The following is a 17,843-nucleotide window of genomic DNA, read 5'->3' on the forward strand; positions in this document are numbered from 1 at the left end:
CCTATTTATCTACTTGCACTTTGACGTGCTTTCGAACTGCTAGGTTGGCAGGAGCAGGGACCGAACAACGGGAGTTCACCCCATCGCGGGGATTCGAACCGCCGACCTTCTGATCGGCAAGTCCTAGGCTCTGTGGTTTAACCCACAGCGCCACCTGCGTCCCTTAGAACACTATTTAACCCACTGGATTTCTTTTCAGCCAAAGTGAATTTTGCAGAATCTGCAAAATAAATGAATTAAAAATCCAGGCCTTGTTAAGCCAGAAAGGACTATGAATGGAGAAGCTTGGAAGTGTGTTCACAGTTCCGTGAAGGAGCAGCAGCCAGGAATAACTGGGGAAACTATGTTTATTGCCCCAATATGTTGATCTTACCCCAAGAGTTCCTTACAAAATAAACAACATGGAAGAATGGGGTAAGGTGAATGGGCCTGTCGACATGGAATCATTGGCCAGTTTAGCACTGTGCCAGCAGATGCAACAGGACTTCTTCCTCCCTGCTCATCCATTCCAGAGGTCCGGCTAGTGCAGCTATTCTGACTCCTTAAGGCAAATGGGCAAATGCAATAGCTTGTTTTTTAATGTTCCAGCGTGCCATAGCAAAAAGCACTGATCATAGAGGTGTTAGCTTTTTCCTTTGGGTCGAATTTATAAGGTAACCATTTTGAATGGCACAAGCGATGCGATACGATAATCTTTATTGTCATTGTCCCATACAGAACAACGAAATTGAAAAAAATCTACACCAGACATTCAGAAACCAACACGCCTGCTATCCCAGCCTGATTAACCCCCTAAAAACTCTGATACCCCATAATTAAATACAATATACTCCCATAGAGGCTACCTGACACTGCATTTAAAACCAAAATCACATTTGGATAGAAACTGTTTCTCAGGCGGCTAGTCCTAGTCTTTCTTCCAGAACCTTCTTCCAGAAGGCAGAAGCTGAAAGAGATCATTTCTGGGGTGCGTACTATCCTGCGCTATCTCTGCAGTTTTCTTATGACACCTGGAAGCATAGATTTGATCCAAGCTGATCCAATCGTTGCTTGGAACTTTTATGCAGCCTCCCTTATGGCTTATAGCCAAATTTTCACTTAGAAGCAGAAGTTCATGATACATGGCTGCCTAAGTGGTTGTTTAAAAACACACACACCATAATGGTTTTGAATTTTGTTTTGCAACATGCTTTCCAATCAGGTTATGTGGATTAGTCATGGGTTTTTGCTCCTGATACCATACAGCCCTATCCAGGTTTTTTCTTACTTTGTGAGTGCAACCCTTAACTCCCTGGTGCTGATCTCTGGTGATGGGGTAAGGTGATTTATGGTGTCTTCTCTGCTGGCAGAAAGGAGCGTTGGTGGTACTGGTGGGTTTGACTCTGGAGAGGCTTCAGCTTTGGTGGGCTGTAAGCTCCAGCTGTTGGTTCTCCTTCCATCAGTAGGCGTTGCCAGGCTTCAAAACAGGGCATTTCAGGTGAGGAGCAGGAGAATTGCAACACTTTGGATTCCAAACCCTAAGGGGTTTGATCCTCCTGCCCCTCAGCCTGGAGTTGGTGAAGCAAAAAAGGAAGGACCCCTGTCCCATTTTTGTGCCCCCATCCCTGGCTAAGATGAATGTCTTTCAAATGTGGGAGAATCATAGAATTGTGCAGTTGGACAATGAGGCTCATCTCTTCCAACCCCCTGCAATACAGGAATCTTTTGCCCAGCAGATGGCTCAAACACATGACCCTGGCCATTTAACATTGTTCTATACGTATATATTCTGTTATCTCCATACAGAGTAAGATAACACGAAACATGCTTGTATCTCATTGTTTTCCCTTTGGAAAGGCTTGATATTCAGATACCCAGAAGATGACTATGAGTCATTCCCCTTATCAGAATCTGTACCTCTCTTCTGTCTTCCAATGGGGGCCACCATTGAATGCTGGGACCCTCAAACCAAATACCCGCTGCCTGTATTCTCAACATTTGTTCTGACTGCCTCAAGTGCAGAAAAGGTACGTCTTGAGAACCGTAGCGTTCTGTTTTCATATGTCACAGTTAGAATCTTCTGTTTTCCTTTCTTATTTGCATATCAAAGCCAAACCTGCATAGTTCCTACACCTGTGAAATTGTTGTATTGCATCCCGGTTTAATATACATGGTAGATAATATTTTACTCCAAAAATGATGTTGATGGTGTTGTTGTTGTTGATGATGATGATGATAATATGCTGCTCACCTGACTGGGTTGCTCCAGCCACTCTGGGCAGCTTCAAACAAATTAAAAGCATTAACCACAGTAAACCATCAAACATTTAAAAAAACTTCCCTAAACAGGGCTGCCTTCAGATGTCTTCTAAAAGTCAGGTACAGTCATACCTCAGGTTGAAGTAGCTTTGGGATAAGTATTTTCGGGTTGCACGCTGCGGTGACCCGGAAGTGTTACTTCCGCGTTCCGCCACTCGCACATGTGCAGACGGTCAAAATGACGTCACGTGCATGCGCAGAAACGACGAATTGTGGCACGCGCAGGCGCGGGTTGTGTTTGGTTCTGGATGCGAACGGGTGGTACCTCTGGTTGCGAACGGAATCCGTTACGGAGCCCCGTTCGCAACATGAGCAGAACGCAACCCGCATCTGCGTGGGTCGCAATTTGCCACTTCTGCACATGAGGGTCTGCGCATGTGCGAGCGGCAAAACCTGGAAGTAACCCTTTCTGGTTACGCAACCTGAAAAGATTTAACCTGAAGCAAACATAACAAGAGGTATGACTGTAGTTGTTTATTTCCTTGACATCAGAAGGTAGGGTGTTCCACAGGGCGGGTGCCACTACCGAGAAGGCCCTCTGTCTGGTTCCCTGTAACTTCACTTCTCGCAATGTTAATGGGCCCTAGCTGCTGATTTCACTTTGGGGTCCTATAGCACTGTTGTATCACACTTTGTGCTTTACCTAAATCTGTATTCTATCAATCTTGGGAGTGGGTGAATAGAAGAATATCCCTTTCCTTCCATGTTTAGAGATTCAAGATAACTCCCTTCTTCTCCAGTTGCTGGAGGTAATTATTTACATGGCTCTTCCTCTCCTCCTATAGGTGTACGGTGCTGCTATCCAGTTTTACGAGCCTTACTCGCGAGAGCTGCTGTCGGAAAAGCAGCACATGCAGCTGGGCCTCCTGACAGCTGTCGAGAGAAAAGTGGTTACCTCAAAATCCATAAATTCCAACAAGTGCATCTGCCTTCTGTCACACTGGCCTTTCTTTGAAGCCTTCCGAAAATTCCTCATGTTCATTTATAAGCTTTCCGTGTCTGGACCGCATCCTCTTCCCATTGAAAAGTAAGTAGGAAGTCTTCCAAGTCTGCTCCTTGTTTTCATGGCTTTTGCAAAAATGAGGGACGGTTATACGGAGATGCTCATTCTGGTATTCTTATTGCTAAGCTGTGGCGCATGCTGTGAATTACTGCTGTGGTTTTCCACTGCCAAGCCATTGCACACTGAAAAGGCATCTGGGTTTTATTTTGACTCTTGTGCTGCATGTGAGTAGAAGTTTCTGTAGGATAGGGATGGCACAAAATAGGAGCTGGTTATAGGGACACGGGGGCCGCTGTGGTCTAAACCACTGAACCTCTTGGACTTGGTTCGAATCCCCTCAACGGGGTGAGCTCCCATTGCTCTGTCCCAGCTCCTGCCAACCTAGCAGTTTGAAAGCACGTCAAAGTGCACGTAGATAAATAGGTACCACTCCGGCGGGAAGGTAAAACGGTGTTTCCGTGTGCTGCTCTGGTTCGCCAGAAGCAGCTTAGTCATGCTGGCCACATGACCCGGAAGCTGTATGCCGGCTCCCTCGGCCAATAAAGCGAGATGAGCACCGCAACCCCAGAGTTAGCCACGACTGGACCTAATGGTCAGGGGTCCCTTTACCTTTACCTTTTATACTCTCACATGCTTGAAGATCTCAAAGTGAAAGCAGCAGAGTTGGAGGAGAACTCCTGTTGTGTCCCACTGTGCACTGGTGTGCTGTTAGGGAAGAAACAAAACCTGCCGCTATGTGGCCTCATGCCGTTTCCGTTTCCTGTTAGCTTTGCATTAAAAAGCAGAACAGGCCACCAACTAAGTTATTATTGCCATAATAGCCATGGCAATATCAGTACTTCATTCTCTGGACTGGAAATGCTGTCCTGATAGTTCTACAAGTGCCACAAACGTGTGCCGTATTTTTCTGTGTTTAACACTCCCCCATGTATAAGACGACCCCTATTTTTGGGAACTCCAATTTAAGAAAATGGGGGGAGATGGCCAACAGCTATTGAGCTTTATGGGAGGGGGGAGAATGCCAAAAATCACTAACTCGTCTGACAAACGCTACAAATTGCAAGCGTCACTGAAGCCACCAAGTGCCTGCCTTTATGCCAACAGCAGCCTGCAATCGCACGCCCAATTGCCACAGCGATAGCAAATCCACAGCAGCCCTTGCCGCAGCCACCAATCACCCACCAAATCACCGCTGACAAGCTCCTGCTCGTGGCTGCAACCAGTAGCCCATCCCCACCCTCTGCGCTATCCATGTATAAGATGACCCCCGATTTTTAACATTGTTGTTATTTAGTCGTTTAGTCATGTCCGACTCTTCGTGACCCCATGGACCAGAGCACGCCAGGCACTTCTGTCTTCCACTGCCTCCCGCAGTTTGGTCAAACTCATGCTGGTAGCTTCAAAGACACTATCCAACCATCTCGTCCTCTGTCGTCCCCTTCTCCTTGTGCCCTCCATCTTTCCCAACATCAGGGTCTTTTCCAGGGAGTCTTCTCTTCTCATGAGGTGGCCAAAGTCTTGGAGTCTCAGCTTCAGGATCTGTCCTTCCAGTGAGCACTCAGGGCTGATTTCCTTAAGAATGGATAGGTTTGATCTTCTTGCAGTCCATGGGACTCTCAAGAGTCTCCTCCAGCACCATAATTCAAAAGCATCAATTCTTCGGCGATCAGCCTTCTTTATGGTCCAGCTCTCACTTCCATACATCACTACTGGGAAAACCATAGCTTTTACAGTGAAAAACCCTTGTCTTATACACGGAAAACTATGGTATATGAGTTGCAGATGGGAAGCTGCAGTGAATTTAGAATTGCTATCTGTTTATCAACTGCCACCACCAGTGGGTTTCGAAAGGGTCCCAAACGCCACGCCTTGGAGGGGATGTTAACAGACAGTGCAAACAAACCGCATTGGGTGTCACCTTGAGGGTGCGATGGAGGCCTCGCCATCACTCCTCTTGCACTTGGTCAACTTCACAGGACATCTTTCACCCCTTGTGCTCTAGTCATCGCCCAGCCTTGCTTTACCCGTGTTTTGAGCTCCTGATCTAGAAACAGCACGGAAGGAAAACATTCATGCCATTAGTTTCTTTCCATTACAGTTCATCAGGAGCTCAGTGATGCAGAATCCGAGCATGCAGTGGCTCGGAAACAGAGAGAGAGAAGTTAGATGCAGGAAGGCTCTGCCCTCTTTCTCGTGGGTGATAACCATGTTTGTCTATATCTGCATGACAACGGAACCACTGATAGTATTTTTCAACAAATGGGGTTTATTTAAAAGTTACATAAAAGTTTGTGACAATATAAAATCCATGGCAGCCTAAAAAGTAAGGGGAAATGTGTGTGCATCTTATGGAGAGAATGCAGGCTGTGCAGCTATCGCTGAAGCCAGAAGAGCAAGAGGCATCAGTGCGCACCGATCCCTCTTGCTCTCCTGGCTTCAGGGATAGCCTCCCGAAGCCTCTTGAGCGCAGCCAGAGTGCTCCTGCCTCTTCACTCAAGAGGCTTTGCTTTGCTTCCTTGTTTCTTGTTTTCCTCCTCTAAAAACTATGTGCGTCTTATGGTCGGGTGTGTCTTATAGAGTGAAAAATATGGTAGGATACTGATTTTGCTTGGCCCATCTGGTCCATTGCTGCTGACTTGCGCTGGCACCAGTTTTCTAGTGTCCAGCCTTCCCCAACCTAGTATCCCCCAGTTGTTTGGGGATTGAATATTTTCATGGAGCTGGTAGAAGTTGTTGTCTGAATTATCTGAATTATCACCTGATTGGCATACAGCCTCAGCTGCCTGAGGTTATCCGTACCTATTTCCTTTTAAATGGAGATTCATTCTGGGACCTTTTGTATGCAAAACCTATGTACTGTCACTAAGCTGTGGCCTCTCTCTCCGACTCAGTGCAGGGAATACATTTCCTTTAAGATCAGAATAATTATCAGGCAGATTTGAAACCTACAGAACTGGTTGCCTTTCTGTCTGTGGCAGCATGCCAAACAGTAGCCTGACACTGGAAAACAATCTTACTCTGGAACAGTGGATGCAAAGGATTTCGTACACAACCTTAATGGAAAAGATAACTCAGACTAAAATTGCAAAGAATAAAAGAAATAAAAACCCCTGCACAAAAACAAGCACTCAGGCAAATTTATTAATACTTGTCATTGTTTTATTCATTACATAAGCAACCAGTACCACTCAAAGAATCCACTAGCTACACAGGGATAACAAAATATTTTTTTTAAAAAAATTCCTTCCAGTAGCACCTTAGAGACCAACTAAGTTTGTTCTTGGTATGAGCTTTCGTGTGCATGCACACTTCTTCAGATACACTGAAACAGAAGTCACTAGACCTTTATATATAGTGAGAGGGTGGGGAGGGGTATTACTCAGAAGGGTGGTGGGAATGGGTGATTGGCTGACAGGTGTGGTAGACCTGTTGACGACTGTTAACGACTGCAATTGGTCTTACAGGGGGAGCAACGGATGAGATGGCCAAAAATAGCTTCATCATGTATAATGAGATAAGAATCCAATCTCTCTGTTCAGACCAGGTCTCTCCATGGTTTTACGTTTGGTAATGAGTTGCAATTCAGCAACTTCTCTTTCCAGTCTATTTCAGAAATTCTTTTGTAATAAGACAGCTACTTTGAGATCTTGTATAGAATGTCCTGGGAGATTGAAGTGTTCTCCTACTGGTTTCTCTGTCTTGTGATTCCTGATATCAGATAGTTATGGATTGACCTTCTAAGATGACTATTGAATTGAAAAAAGAAATAGGATATAGTACAAAATAATAATGTAATATGGACAAATGAACAATGTTTCTCCATTGGTTACCTGAAACTAGGAGGCAAGGTGGGCTAATAGGTTCTTGTTATTCTTCTTGTCAAAAATGTAACATACAAATACTTCGGAATCCAAGGTATGCAAGATACGCTTGCATTTTGGAAAACCATAAATAAAAATTAAAGGAATCATTAAATAAAATGCAAGTTTGTTAAGGTTGCCTGATTACGTATAGAATAAATATTTAGTGCCTTTAATATTACTGTGGTGTCGGGACTCTGGCAGGTACAGCCTTTCTTAAGTCCTGCAGAAAAGCACCCTGAATTGTTTTTAATTAAAATCTCAGAACTTTCACCAGTGCAGAATCTGGCAACTGCAGGTACTTTGGAATGATTTTATTCATCGCATGGTCATAGGAAAAGATAAAAAACTATTTGTCAAAGTGAGGTAAAAAAACTATTTGTCAAAGTGAGGTATGTGCCAGCAGAATACTTTGCCGAAGTGATTTATTCAGAAAGTTTGTGGTTTCTGTGTGTGTGTGTGTGTGTGTGTTTCTCTCTCTCTCTCTCTCTCTCTCTCTCTGTGTGTGTGTGTTTCTCTCTCTCTCTCTCTCTCTCTCTCTCTCTCTGTGTGTGTGTGTGTGTGCTGATAGAGATTTCAGTAGGAATGCTATGCAGCTCTCCTGAAACAAACGAAAGAGCCGTGTTAAAAACCTTGCATTTACAATTTCTTGTGCACTAAGGGGCTTGAGATCAAAGGAAGTCATACTCCAATCTTAATTAAATCAGAGCTATTTTCCAGCTATGCTTAAATCGGCTCTTAGGCTTACTCTTGCGCAGTAATATTTTCAGGTGCGAAGATGGCTGTTGCAGGAAGCATATACTTAAAAATAAATCTGCAATCCATGTTCTAAGGAAGGAGGAAAATTCTTTTCTTACCTTAGTCTCAAGTGTTGTTTCAAGGGATAATTCTGAGCATGCAAATGAACAATATATAGGTTTTGATTTTCTGGGTAGAGTTACAGACCTAGCTGGTTACTCAGATGCCTGGAATCATTTGCCATCATATTGATAGATGTTACACTGATAGTGCATTGAATGTGAAATCAGGAAATTTCCAGTGGGTATGTTTGGGTTTTTTAAGGATCACATAGGCAGATGTGTTACTGACATTTAGTATTAACAGTTTCACATTCCTTAGTGGTACGGGAGCTGAATAATATTGTTATCCTGCAGCCAATACTTATATAGGACAGCAAACCTCTCCCTGGCAGCAACAATCAAAGACTGAGAAACAGTAGGATAGCACGGCAAAATATATTTGGGTGGGTTTAGGCTGTTTGAGATTCTTAACTTACGTAACATCGAGTCACACTCACAGTGATAGGCAATCTGTTTGGGTCATGCAGCTGTGAGTATATGGAGTCAATTTTAGGACATTTTTAAATTTGAAGGATAGCATAGGAAGGAAGCAGCAACCTTTTAAGTACCATAATTACATCAAAATGACCAGGATTATTGCATCAAAATATATCTTAAAAAACAGAGATCTAAACATTTAGTGATTTCTATTAAACTGAGTTCAGATGTGCCTTTTTTAAATTAAAAAATACAGATAGTTGCAAAAGTGTTGCCAAATCCACCTTTCCTCTTCTCTCTGTATACTTTCCTGAATATACCTGCTTTCTGCTTATTTCCCTGCATGTGGTCATTTTTATCTGCACTGTCTTCTGAGATGGTTTGTTGATTCCTTTCTTGTTGTCGAGTGTCATCTTTCAGAACTTGGAAGCTCCTAGCAAGTAGTCTTGCCACACTTGACTTTCACTTGCAGATCCCAGTGACGTGCTGAACAATTTGAAATAAAAATAAAATAAAAATAAAAAATTGTCCAGTAGCACCTTATAGACCTACTGGACAATTCTTTATTTTTTATTTTGACTGCGTCAGACCAACACGGCTACCTACCTGAATACTGAACCATTATTAGTGGTCTCATTCTTTTCACTAAGCACTCAACCAAAGGAAAGCAAGTTCTCTTGATCTAGCAAGACCCTTTTGGGATTTCTTGATCTTTCCTAAGTATTTATGCAAGTGCTTAACTCTTTAAGTGCTGACGCTTAGCAGCTTAAATAAGCCTCTGAACTGGAAAGGTGAGTTTACCTTTAGTGGTTTGAAAGAAATGCTTCTCTTTGCATCATTTAAAAACTGTATGGAATTTCAGTTGTGCTACGAACGTGGCTACTAAATTCATTTGGCATGTTTACATTCGATATTTTTTTTAAATCCTTTTTAAAATAGTGAGTGTGCTTTAAATTCAGACTTGATGGTTTTGAGATGACAAATATCTATAATTGTCTTTGCAGGCACATATCCCACTTTATGCACAACATACCTTTCCCTTCTCCCCAAAGACCAAGAATTCTTGTGCAGGTAAGTAAGTTAAATACTTTGAGCACCCTAGGAATGCTGCTTACTATTGCAGTGCTGGCGGGACTTCCATGTTGAATTGCTTTGTTTTATGTAGAATCATAGAGTTGGAAGGGACTGTCAGGTATGGGGATTGAATCAGGGCCAGATTTAGGTTTGATGAGGCCCTCAGTTCCTGAAGGTAATGGGGCCCTTTCTATGTCCAGCTGTCCTTTGTCAACAACAAATTGTCACTGTTTTTTGTGTTGAATATATGCTATATGGTAATTGATGGACCTCTTAGGTATCTAAAGCCATTTGCACATAACAAAATATGTACTTTATCAAAGTAATTGTTGAACTGAAATACAATTGAGAAGAAGTGTATTAATAGTGAAATACAATTAAGAAGAAGTATATTAATAGTGAAATAATTATTAAGCTCTGTATGTAGGTTTTATTTTACAGTCATACCTCGGGTTGAAGTTGTTTCAGGTTGAGCACTTTCGGGTTGCGCTCCACGGCAACCTGGAAGTAACGGAACACGTTACTTCCGGGTTTCGCCACTCACGCATGCGCAGGCGGTCAAAATGACATCAAGCGCATGCGCGGAAGCGGTGAATCGTGGCACGAGCAGACGCGGGTTGTGTTCGCTTCAGGATGCGAACGGGGCTCCGGAACGGATCCCGTTCGTATCCAGAGGTACCACTGTATTTGTTTTTTATCTTATATTTTGGAAATGTACACCCAGGTTTTTTCCCTTTAAATTTTTTTTTGGACCCCAAGAGAGTGGGGCCTTAAGCTACAGCTTGTTTAGCTTGTACGTAAATCCAGCACTGGATCGAACATACGACCTTGGCACTATCAGCACCTCGCTCTAACTAACTTGAGCTATCCACGAAAGTGAATCTCAATAAGCAGCCGGAGGTGTAAATGATATAGCGAACAGGGGACAGTATATAATAGACTTAATCCATTAGCGCAAGGCTTTTCAATTTGTACAACATGACTTTCCCATTTTCTTCTCGCTATACTTGCTCTGCACCCTCCCCAGCCTGCTCTGGAGGGTTGGGGGAACCCCAAAAACTATTTAGAGGGCACACAGAGAGAGGAAAAGGAGGAGAATTTCTGTTCTGCAATCTAAGCTCCTCCTTCTGCTGCCACAGCAAGTGTGTTGGACGCCTCCCAGGGTCTTCCCGATCCTACAGTACCGTGTGACGCACATGCCTCACACATGGTTGATTAGAACGCTTACATGAGTTTTTTGTCGGCTCCCTAATATTTGTGCATTTGTCGTTTTGCAGCTCTCTGCTCATGATACGTTAATACTGTCGCAACCGGTTGCTACGCCCTTGCCACTCAGGTAATGATAGTTGATAACTCTGAAAAGCGAACGAATGTTTGAAAATACTCTCTGTGTGTGTGTGTGTGTGTGTGTGTGCACGCGCACACGTATTTATCTATTTATTAACTTTCTATATGTGCATCATGGGACACGGGTGGCGCTGTGTTCTAAACCACAGAGCCTAGGACTTGCCGATCAGAAGGTCGGCAGTTTGAATCCCCGTGACGGGGTGAGCTCCCGTTGCTTGGTCCCTGTTCCTGCCAACCTAGCAGTTCGAAGGCACGTCAAAGTGCAAGTAGATAAATAGGTGCCGCTCTGGCGGGAAGGTAAACGGCATTTCTGTGCACTGCTCTGGTTCGCCAGAAGCGGCTTAGTCATGCTGGCCACATGACCCGGAAGCTGTACACCGGCTCCCTCGGCCAATAAAGCCAGATGAGCGCCTTGCTGTGCTTCGCTCCTGCTTCCCTCACGGTAAACAACAGTGGCCCACACTACAGTGGTATCTCGGTTTTTGAATGTCTCTGTTGACAAACATTTCGGTTTTCGAATGCCGTAAACACTGAAGTAAATGCTTCAGTTTTCAAACACGCCTGGGAAGTTAAACATGCCACGCAGCTTCCGCTGAGTGCAAGATCCTGAGGCCTAGCTGTCAGCTATTGAGTTTTCTGTTTTTGAATGTTTCAGAACTCAAATGGTCTTCCGGAACAAATTACGTTCGAAAACCGAGGTACCACTGTACTGGGAAATTATTTTCCCCTTTACCAGTGGACAGCCTCTTACTAGGGTTGATATATTGATATATTGCCCCAAACCAGTTTGAAGTCCATATCGTGATAGCAGTTTTGACCTGGCAATATATCGCAAATTGTGATGTGTGTGTTTGTGTGTTATGCAAAAATCATGTGGGGAAAACCGTGAAGCCAGCCAATGCCCCTACATAGCTCCCTCCTTATTTCAGATATTATGATATAGCGGTGTACCACAATGTTTAGCTGGCGATATGTCACAAAGTTGAAAACCAGATATTGCCTGGCCCTAACCTCCACTATGGTGGCGCTGTGGGTTAAACCACAGAGCCTAGGACTTGCAGTTCAGAAGGTTGGCGGTTCGAATGCCCACGACGGGGTGGGCTCCCGTTGCTCGGTCCCTGCTCCTGCCAACCTAGCAGTTCGAAAGCACCTCAAAGTGCAAGTAGATAAATAGGTACCACTCCGGCGGGAAGGTAAACGGCGTTTCCGTGCGCTGCTCTGGTTCACCAGAAGCGGCTTAGTCATGTTGGCCACATGACCCGGAAGCTGTACGCCGGCTCCCTCGGCCAATAAAGTGAGATGAGCGCCGCAACCCGAGTCGGCCACGACTGGACCTAATGGTCAGGGATCCCTTTACCCTTTACCTTCAACCTCCACTATACAATCCTGTTGTGCTTTTAACGAAAGCTTCCACTGCCCGGTGTAGCAGGGTGATTTGGGGTGGGGATGGGCAAAATTGGTCTATCTGGCAGTACATCCTTGCCTCGCATAGGGTATAACCTGAGCTGCCACAGCACAACCAGAGACTTGCCCTGGGAAAGGACAGAACTGACTTGCGTTGCTGTCCAGCATGATGCGTTCTGTTGGTAGCTGTTATAATGACGAATAACGAATGTTGCGCTTCTGAATCTTCTGATTGCATTCTAGTGGAGCAAACTTCAGCACTCTGCTCATGAATCTTGGACCAGAAAACTGTGCCACTTTACTCCTCTTTGTGCTGCTGGAGGGCAAGATCCTGCTGCACTCTCTCCGACCAGCTGTGCTGACAGGAGTAGCGGAAGCAGTGGCAGCTGTAAGTATGCCATGTTCTCCTTTAAAGCTGAAACAATTGTATTTCTGCAGACTTTGGAGCAGCCCTTTAATTTTCATGTTTCATTTTGCTGACTCATACAAGGTTTTAAAAGTAAGACAGTTTTGTGAATTAATCTCTCTACCTCTCTACCTCTCTCCCTCTGTTCGTTCGTTCTTTCTTTCTTTCTTTCTTTCTTTCTTTCTGTCTACTGTTTTCAGAACTAATGTAGCACTGACCATCTAATACAGGGGTCAGCAAACTTTTTCAGCAGGGGGCCACTCCACTGTCCCTCAGACCTTGTGGGGGGCCAGACTATATTTTTTTTGGGGGGAGGGGGGAGAAGGAACTCCTGTGCCGCAGCAAATAACCCAGAGATGCATTTTAAATAAAAGCACACATTCTACTCATGTAAAAACACGCTGATTCACGGACCATTTGCGGGCCAGATTTAGAAGGCGATTAGGCCGGATCCGGCCCCCGGGCCTTAGTTTGCCTCCCCATGACAATTAAAGAGATCAACCTACTTCTGGGGGGGAAATGCAAAGTCCTAGACAGTAGTAATTTTTACTACTTGTATGGGGACAGCTGAGGGACAGTTGGAGAAGTAGATTGTTCAGCTTCAGTTACCTAGAGGGGAAGAATTTTATACTAGAGTAGTCTTAAGTGATTTTACAGCTTTTTGCTGTTAAGGAATGTTTAAGCATCTGAACAATTGCAGATTGTGCTTTTTTATATTTGCAAAATTGGGAGAGCTTAGGTAGTCCTGAATCCATAATCCGGAACCTTGCAAGCTGTTGGTTCATTTTTTTAAATGTTGGCGGAAATTGTTTTGAAACAAGTCTTTAGACTGGGAGAATACCACAGATGTATCCAACTGGTGCCTTTCCATGAACACATCAGCTTTTGATTAAGTGGAGCTGTCTGGTGACAGAAGGGAGGCAGTTTTTGCCTATCCCCCCACAACCGGTCTGGAGGGTCTGTGGGAGATGGGAAGGGAATAGGTAAAAATCGCCTCCCTTCCTCTTCTGTTGATGTGTGTCTCAAGTGAAATAGCAGAAGGAACACCAGTTGGATTACACCATTGGAAATGTTGTTTTTAAGAGCAATTAAAAATAAATTAAATGAAACATGACATATTTTTTAGCATGCATGGTGTCTAGTGATCTTGAAGGATAAAACCTAGTATCATTTTTTTGGTTCTGGATTGTTAGTTTCACCGAGGTAAGAGAAATGAAGAATGCAGTTGAACGCTTAGGGCTCCAAATTCTTCTTTATCCCAGTGTGCTTTGGAAAGGGGAATATATAACTTCCTCTTTCAAGGCATATGATAGTCACTGTTTTTTAAAAAAAACAAACGCAGTTTTCACAGTATCTCTCCGTTTATACTCTAAGCAAAGTTAATGACACATGGTCCCTTATCTTTAAAAGATTTTAATGCTTTAAAAATGCATTCTCTACTTTTAAGAAACTGTGTGTTACAAAAAAGAAGAGATAGCCATGTCTGATTTTCTCTTCATTTTCCCTCCCTCTACCTTTGCATGTCTGTAGCTCTAATATTCCTTTTATTCGTCCTGTGAATTGTGCATCTTGGCCAACCATCGTATTTCTTACTTTCTTCAGCTCAAAGTGAATGGTGAATTACTTCTAAAATGCTATTCCTATCCATGAAGAAATCACAGGATTTTGAAAGGGGAAATGCTTATGTTATTTGAGCGATATGATGATGATGTTATTTGAGCTATATTATTATTATTATTATTATTATTATTATTATTATTATTATTTATTGTTATCATCATCATCATCATCATCATCATCATCATCATCATCACAATTATTCTGCCAAATACATGCCAACATGACTTCTTGACTGTTTTTGTGCATTTGTTACTTGATGTTTGTTAACTGTTTTGTCTATACACCCAGACCTGCCTTGAAGCTAAATTTTCTGTTTATTGGACTTGCAGGAGCGCTGGCAATTATTAAAAGAACAAATTTGGATCTCTTATATACAGTTTGGAGTTTGCTATTCTATAACGTTGCTGCTGCAGTTCTTGCTGCGATAGTCCGTGTTACGAGAATGACTTGACGCTACATCACTTTTTATTTATGTTTTAATACATGGGTTTCGTTTTCGTTTTTCCTTCAGATGATTTTCCCATTTCAGTGGCAGTGTCCCTACATCCCCCTCTGTCCTTTGTCTCTGGCAACGGTGCTCAGTGCTCCCGTCCCATTCATAGTTGGAGTTGACTCCCGATACTTTGATCTGTATGACCCTCCACAAGATGTGGTTTGCATTGACTTAGATACAAACATGGTGTACATGTAAGTGGTTGTTTTTCCCCAGTTTTTGTTTATATCCTGTTTTTTTGTGTATGTATGTCTCTCTGTGTTTTAAGGCATTAATGTGAATTTGAATGTATTTATTTTATCCATTCAATCCAGTGAATTGGCCTTAAAATAGATCCAAAGTCCGTTAGATTCCTGTAAGTCATTCGAGTTGAATACTAGGCCGTTCTGTTTGCTTTTTGGTTTCCATCTGCTCCCTGCTGCCCCAACTGTAGCTCTAGATGCCTTTTCCTGAGTTTTGGGAGTAGTTTGGTGAATGGTGTTGAGGGAGTGAGCTGCGCTTCATTTTTAAGAGGAGTTTTTGAAGGGAGCCTCAGAGGCCCATCTGTGTGTGGCTTCATGCAAACTGCTCTTGATCCCGGACTTACTGTATTTTTCGCTCTATAAGACACACCCGACCATAAGACATACCTAGTTTTTAGAGGAGGAAAACAAGGGGAAAAAATATTCTGAATCAAATGTTGTTGAAGAGGCTTTGCACGGCTACCCCTGAAGCCAGAACAGCAAGAGGGGTTGCTGCGCAGCAATCCCTCTTGCTGTTCTGGCCTCAGCGATAGCTGCGCAGCTTGCATTCGCTCCATAAGACACACAGACATTTCTCTTTACTTTTTAGGAGGGGAAAAGCGAGTCTTGGCTTCCAAAAGGCAAATATTTGTTAATGGACGGCATCAGAAGGCGGTGGACTCTCCTTCCTTGCAAGTTTTTAAGCAAAGGTTGGGTGGCCATCTGTCACGGATGCTTGAGCTGAGATTCCTACATTGCAGGGGGTTGGAAAAGATCCATCTCTACAATTCTGTGATCTCGTGGTCCAAATGTCCTGGCCTCTGCTTCTGGCTAAATGCTTGTTGCTTGACCAGCAACGACATGGTGGAGCTTTGAAGGCGCAGATGTCATGGCCTGTACCACGAGCTGTTATTGGCCTTCTGAGAAATGGGGAACTTGAGCCCACCAAGGCGCAGCCAGCAGAGCCAATGGTCAGAGCCAATGGGAGTGGAGTCCATTCAAATACCGTATTTTTCGCTCCATAAGCGACCGTAACCATAAGATGCACCTAGTTTTTAGAGGAGGAAAGGGTGAAAGCCCAGTTTTGGGGGGGATCAGCTCACAGTTGTGCAGCTTATTTTGCAAAGGGGAAAAGCCCATTTTTTGAGGAGCAGCTCAAAGTTGTTGAGCTTACTTTGCAAATCCTATTTTTATGGGGTTCAGCTCACAGTTCTGCAGCTTCTTTAGGAAAGGAAAGGGAGCTACTTCTACAGTTTCCAGACAGATAAACTAAACAGCCAGTCCCATGTCGCTAGGGAAACAAACAGCCTCCATCTGCAGAACATTCAACAATGGAGGCCTGGGCAAGGGGCCAGCAAGGGAGCCAGCGATCGACCACACATTTGCTCCATAAGACGCACAGACATTTCCCCTTACTTTTTAGGAGGAAAAAAGTGCGTCTTATGGAGTGAAAAATACGGTAACTGTTTGCTCTAATGTAGTTCTAACAGCACTTGGGAGGGTAGTGTATGCCTCCTCACAATTTCTTCTCCGGGTCGGTTTTTTGGGGGGTAGTGGAAGGGAGACCACTGGGGCAGCCACTGGGTGGTCTTTGGATTGGAGTGAGTTTCAAGGGGATGGGGGGAGTTCTGAGCAAACTGTGAGGGGATGGGGTTTGGCAAAACAGAGTAGGGGCTTTAGCAGGTAGGCTGCGATGGGGGCTGAAGGAGCAGTGAGAGGATGGCTGTTTGGGCCAGATGTAAAGGGGGCTTGGTAACAGATTGGGGGGTTGGGGTACGCAGGGTTTGAGAGTAATGGGAGCAAGAGTGGCAGCCTCTGGTTGCATGTATTTGCCTGTGACTGTGCGCTTGATCTGGTGCAAGACCTGGGTTCAAAACGATAAAGCCACATTACAGTTAGTGCTACTTTTAGTACAAATCAATGGGCTGCTTTATATCTGACACTGAACCATGGCTTGACGTGATGAGAATGATCTAGAGCAGTCTTGCCCTTGGCCTGATCCAACAGGGATCTTCTTATACAGCTTGCCCGGTAGTCCCAAAACAACACCTTTTTTTTTTCAGGACAGGAAGTCATCGGAAGCAGAAGACCTAAACTGCTTCTCAAACACAATGATAAACCTGTTAGTCCACAATTTTATACTGGGGAACCTGTGAACGACTCTCATATCTGGAGTTCTGTTAAAATATAGTATAGGATACAGGCCCAGAAATGGCCTCATGGGGAAGTCCAGCGGGCCAAGATTGGTTCATGGGCTGGAATTTCCACACATCTGACCGAGAGAGACAAAATTCTGCCTGCAGAAGCTGAAGGTCTTTTGCCTTGCATCAGGGAACAGTGCAATCCTGCAAAAGGTCAAAGGCAGTTCTGAACACAAAGTGCAAATGAGCCGCAACATAATTTAAAATTAACACCACCAACACCGGGAAGAAAGTCCTTATGTGATTGTACTAAAACAGGGGTCGGCAAACTACAGTCCATGGGCCAGATATGGCCCGAGGGGGTCGTTAAACTGGCCCCCAGCCCTTGCAGCCCGCTCGGTCAGTCCCCGTGTGGAGCTAAACTGGCGTGCTGCGCCAGTTGCTTCGCGTGGGGACTGACTTCCGGGACGCAGCCCCGGCTTCCTATTGGCTGCAGGAAGCTCCTGCAGCCAATAGGAAGCCACAGATGCCACCTCCTCCCCTGCCAAGGCTCCGAAAGCCAGCGGTGAAAGAGCAATGGGCGTGTGTGCATGCACACGGGGGTGCGCGCTCCTGCGCACAGCCGATCCGGCCCACCAGCGAAAAAGTTTGCCGACCCCGGTACTAAAATAAAGTGCAGAAGCGGAAATGGACACTGGG

At 44.3% G+C, this 17,843-nt stretch overlaps 1 protein-coding gene and 1 long non-coding RNA gene across 3 annotated transcripts in view; one reads left to right on the forward strand and one right to left on the reverse strand.

Moving 5' to 3' along the window:
• Positions 1 to 17,843, forward strand: part of DENND4C (DENN domain containing 4C) — a 94,817-nt gene that overhangs the window by 29,346 nt on the left and 47,628 nt on the right. The window contains exons 5-10 of one of the 2 annotated variants that reach the window (XM_053371802.1): positions 1,837 to 2,006; positions 3,084 to 3,325; positions 9,443 to 9,509; positions 10,790 to 10,848; positions 12,507 to 12,651; positions 14,801 to 14,976. In XM_053371802.1, coding sequence (XP_053227777.1) covers positions 1,837 to 2,006; positions 3,084 to 3,325; positions 9,443 to 9,509; positions 10,790 to 10,848; positions 12,507 to 12,651; positions 14,801 to 14,976 — 859 coding nt within the window. Of the gene's footprint in view, positions 1 to 1,836; positions 2,007 to 3,083; positions 3,326 to 9,442; positions 9,510 to 10,789; positions 10,849 to 12,506; positions 12,652 to 14,800; positions 14,977 to 17,843 lie in introns of those variants that run through there. The other variant, XM_053371803.1, reaches the window with a different exon arrangement.
• LOC128405310 (uncharacterized) lies at positions 170 to 16,245 on the reverse strand. Its single transcript, XR_008328266.1, has 3 exons — positions 16,212 to 16,245; positions 5,220 to 5,345; positions 170 to 220 (listed from the first exon to the last, which is right to left on the reverse strand). It is a non-coding gene; the product is annotated as an uncharacterized LOC128405310 (long non-coding RNA).

The sequence above is a fragment of the Podarcis raffonei genome, chromosome 17 (genome assembly GCF_027172205.1).
Source record: "Podarcis raffonei isolate rPodRaf1 chromosome 17, rPodRaf1.pri, whole genome shotgun sequence".
In the NCBI taxonomy this organism is placed as follows: Eukaryota; Metazoa; Chordata; class Lepidosauria; order Squamata; family Lacertidae; genus Podarcis; species Podarcis raffonei.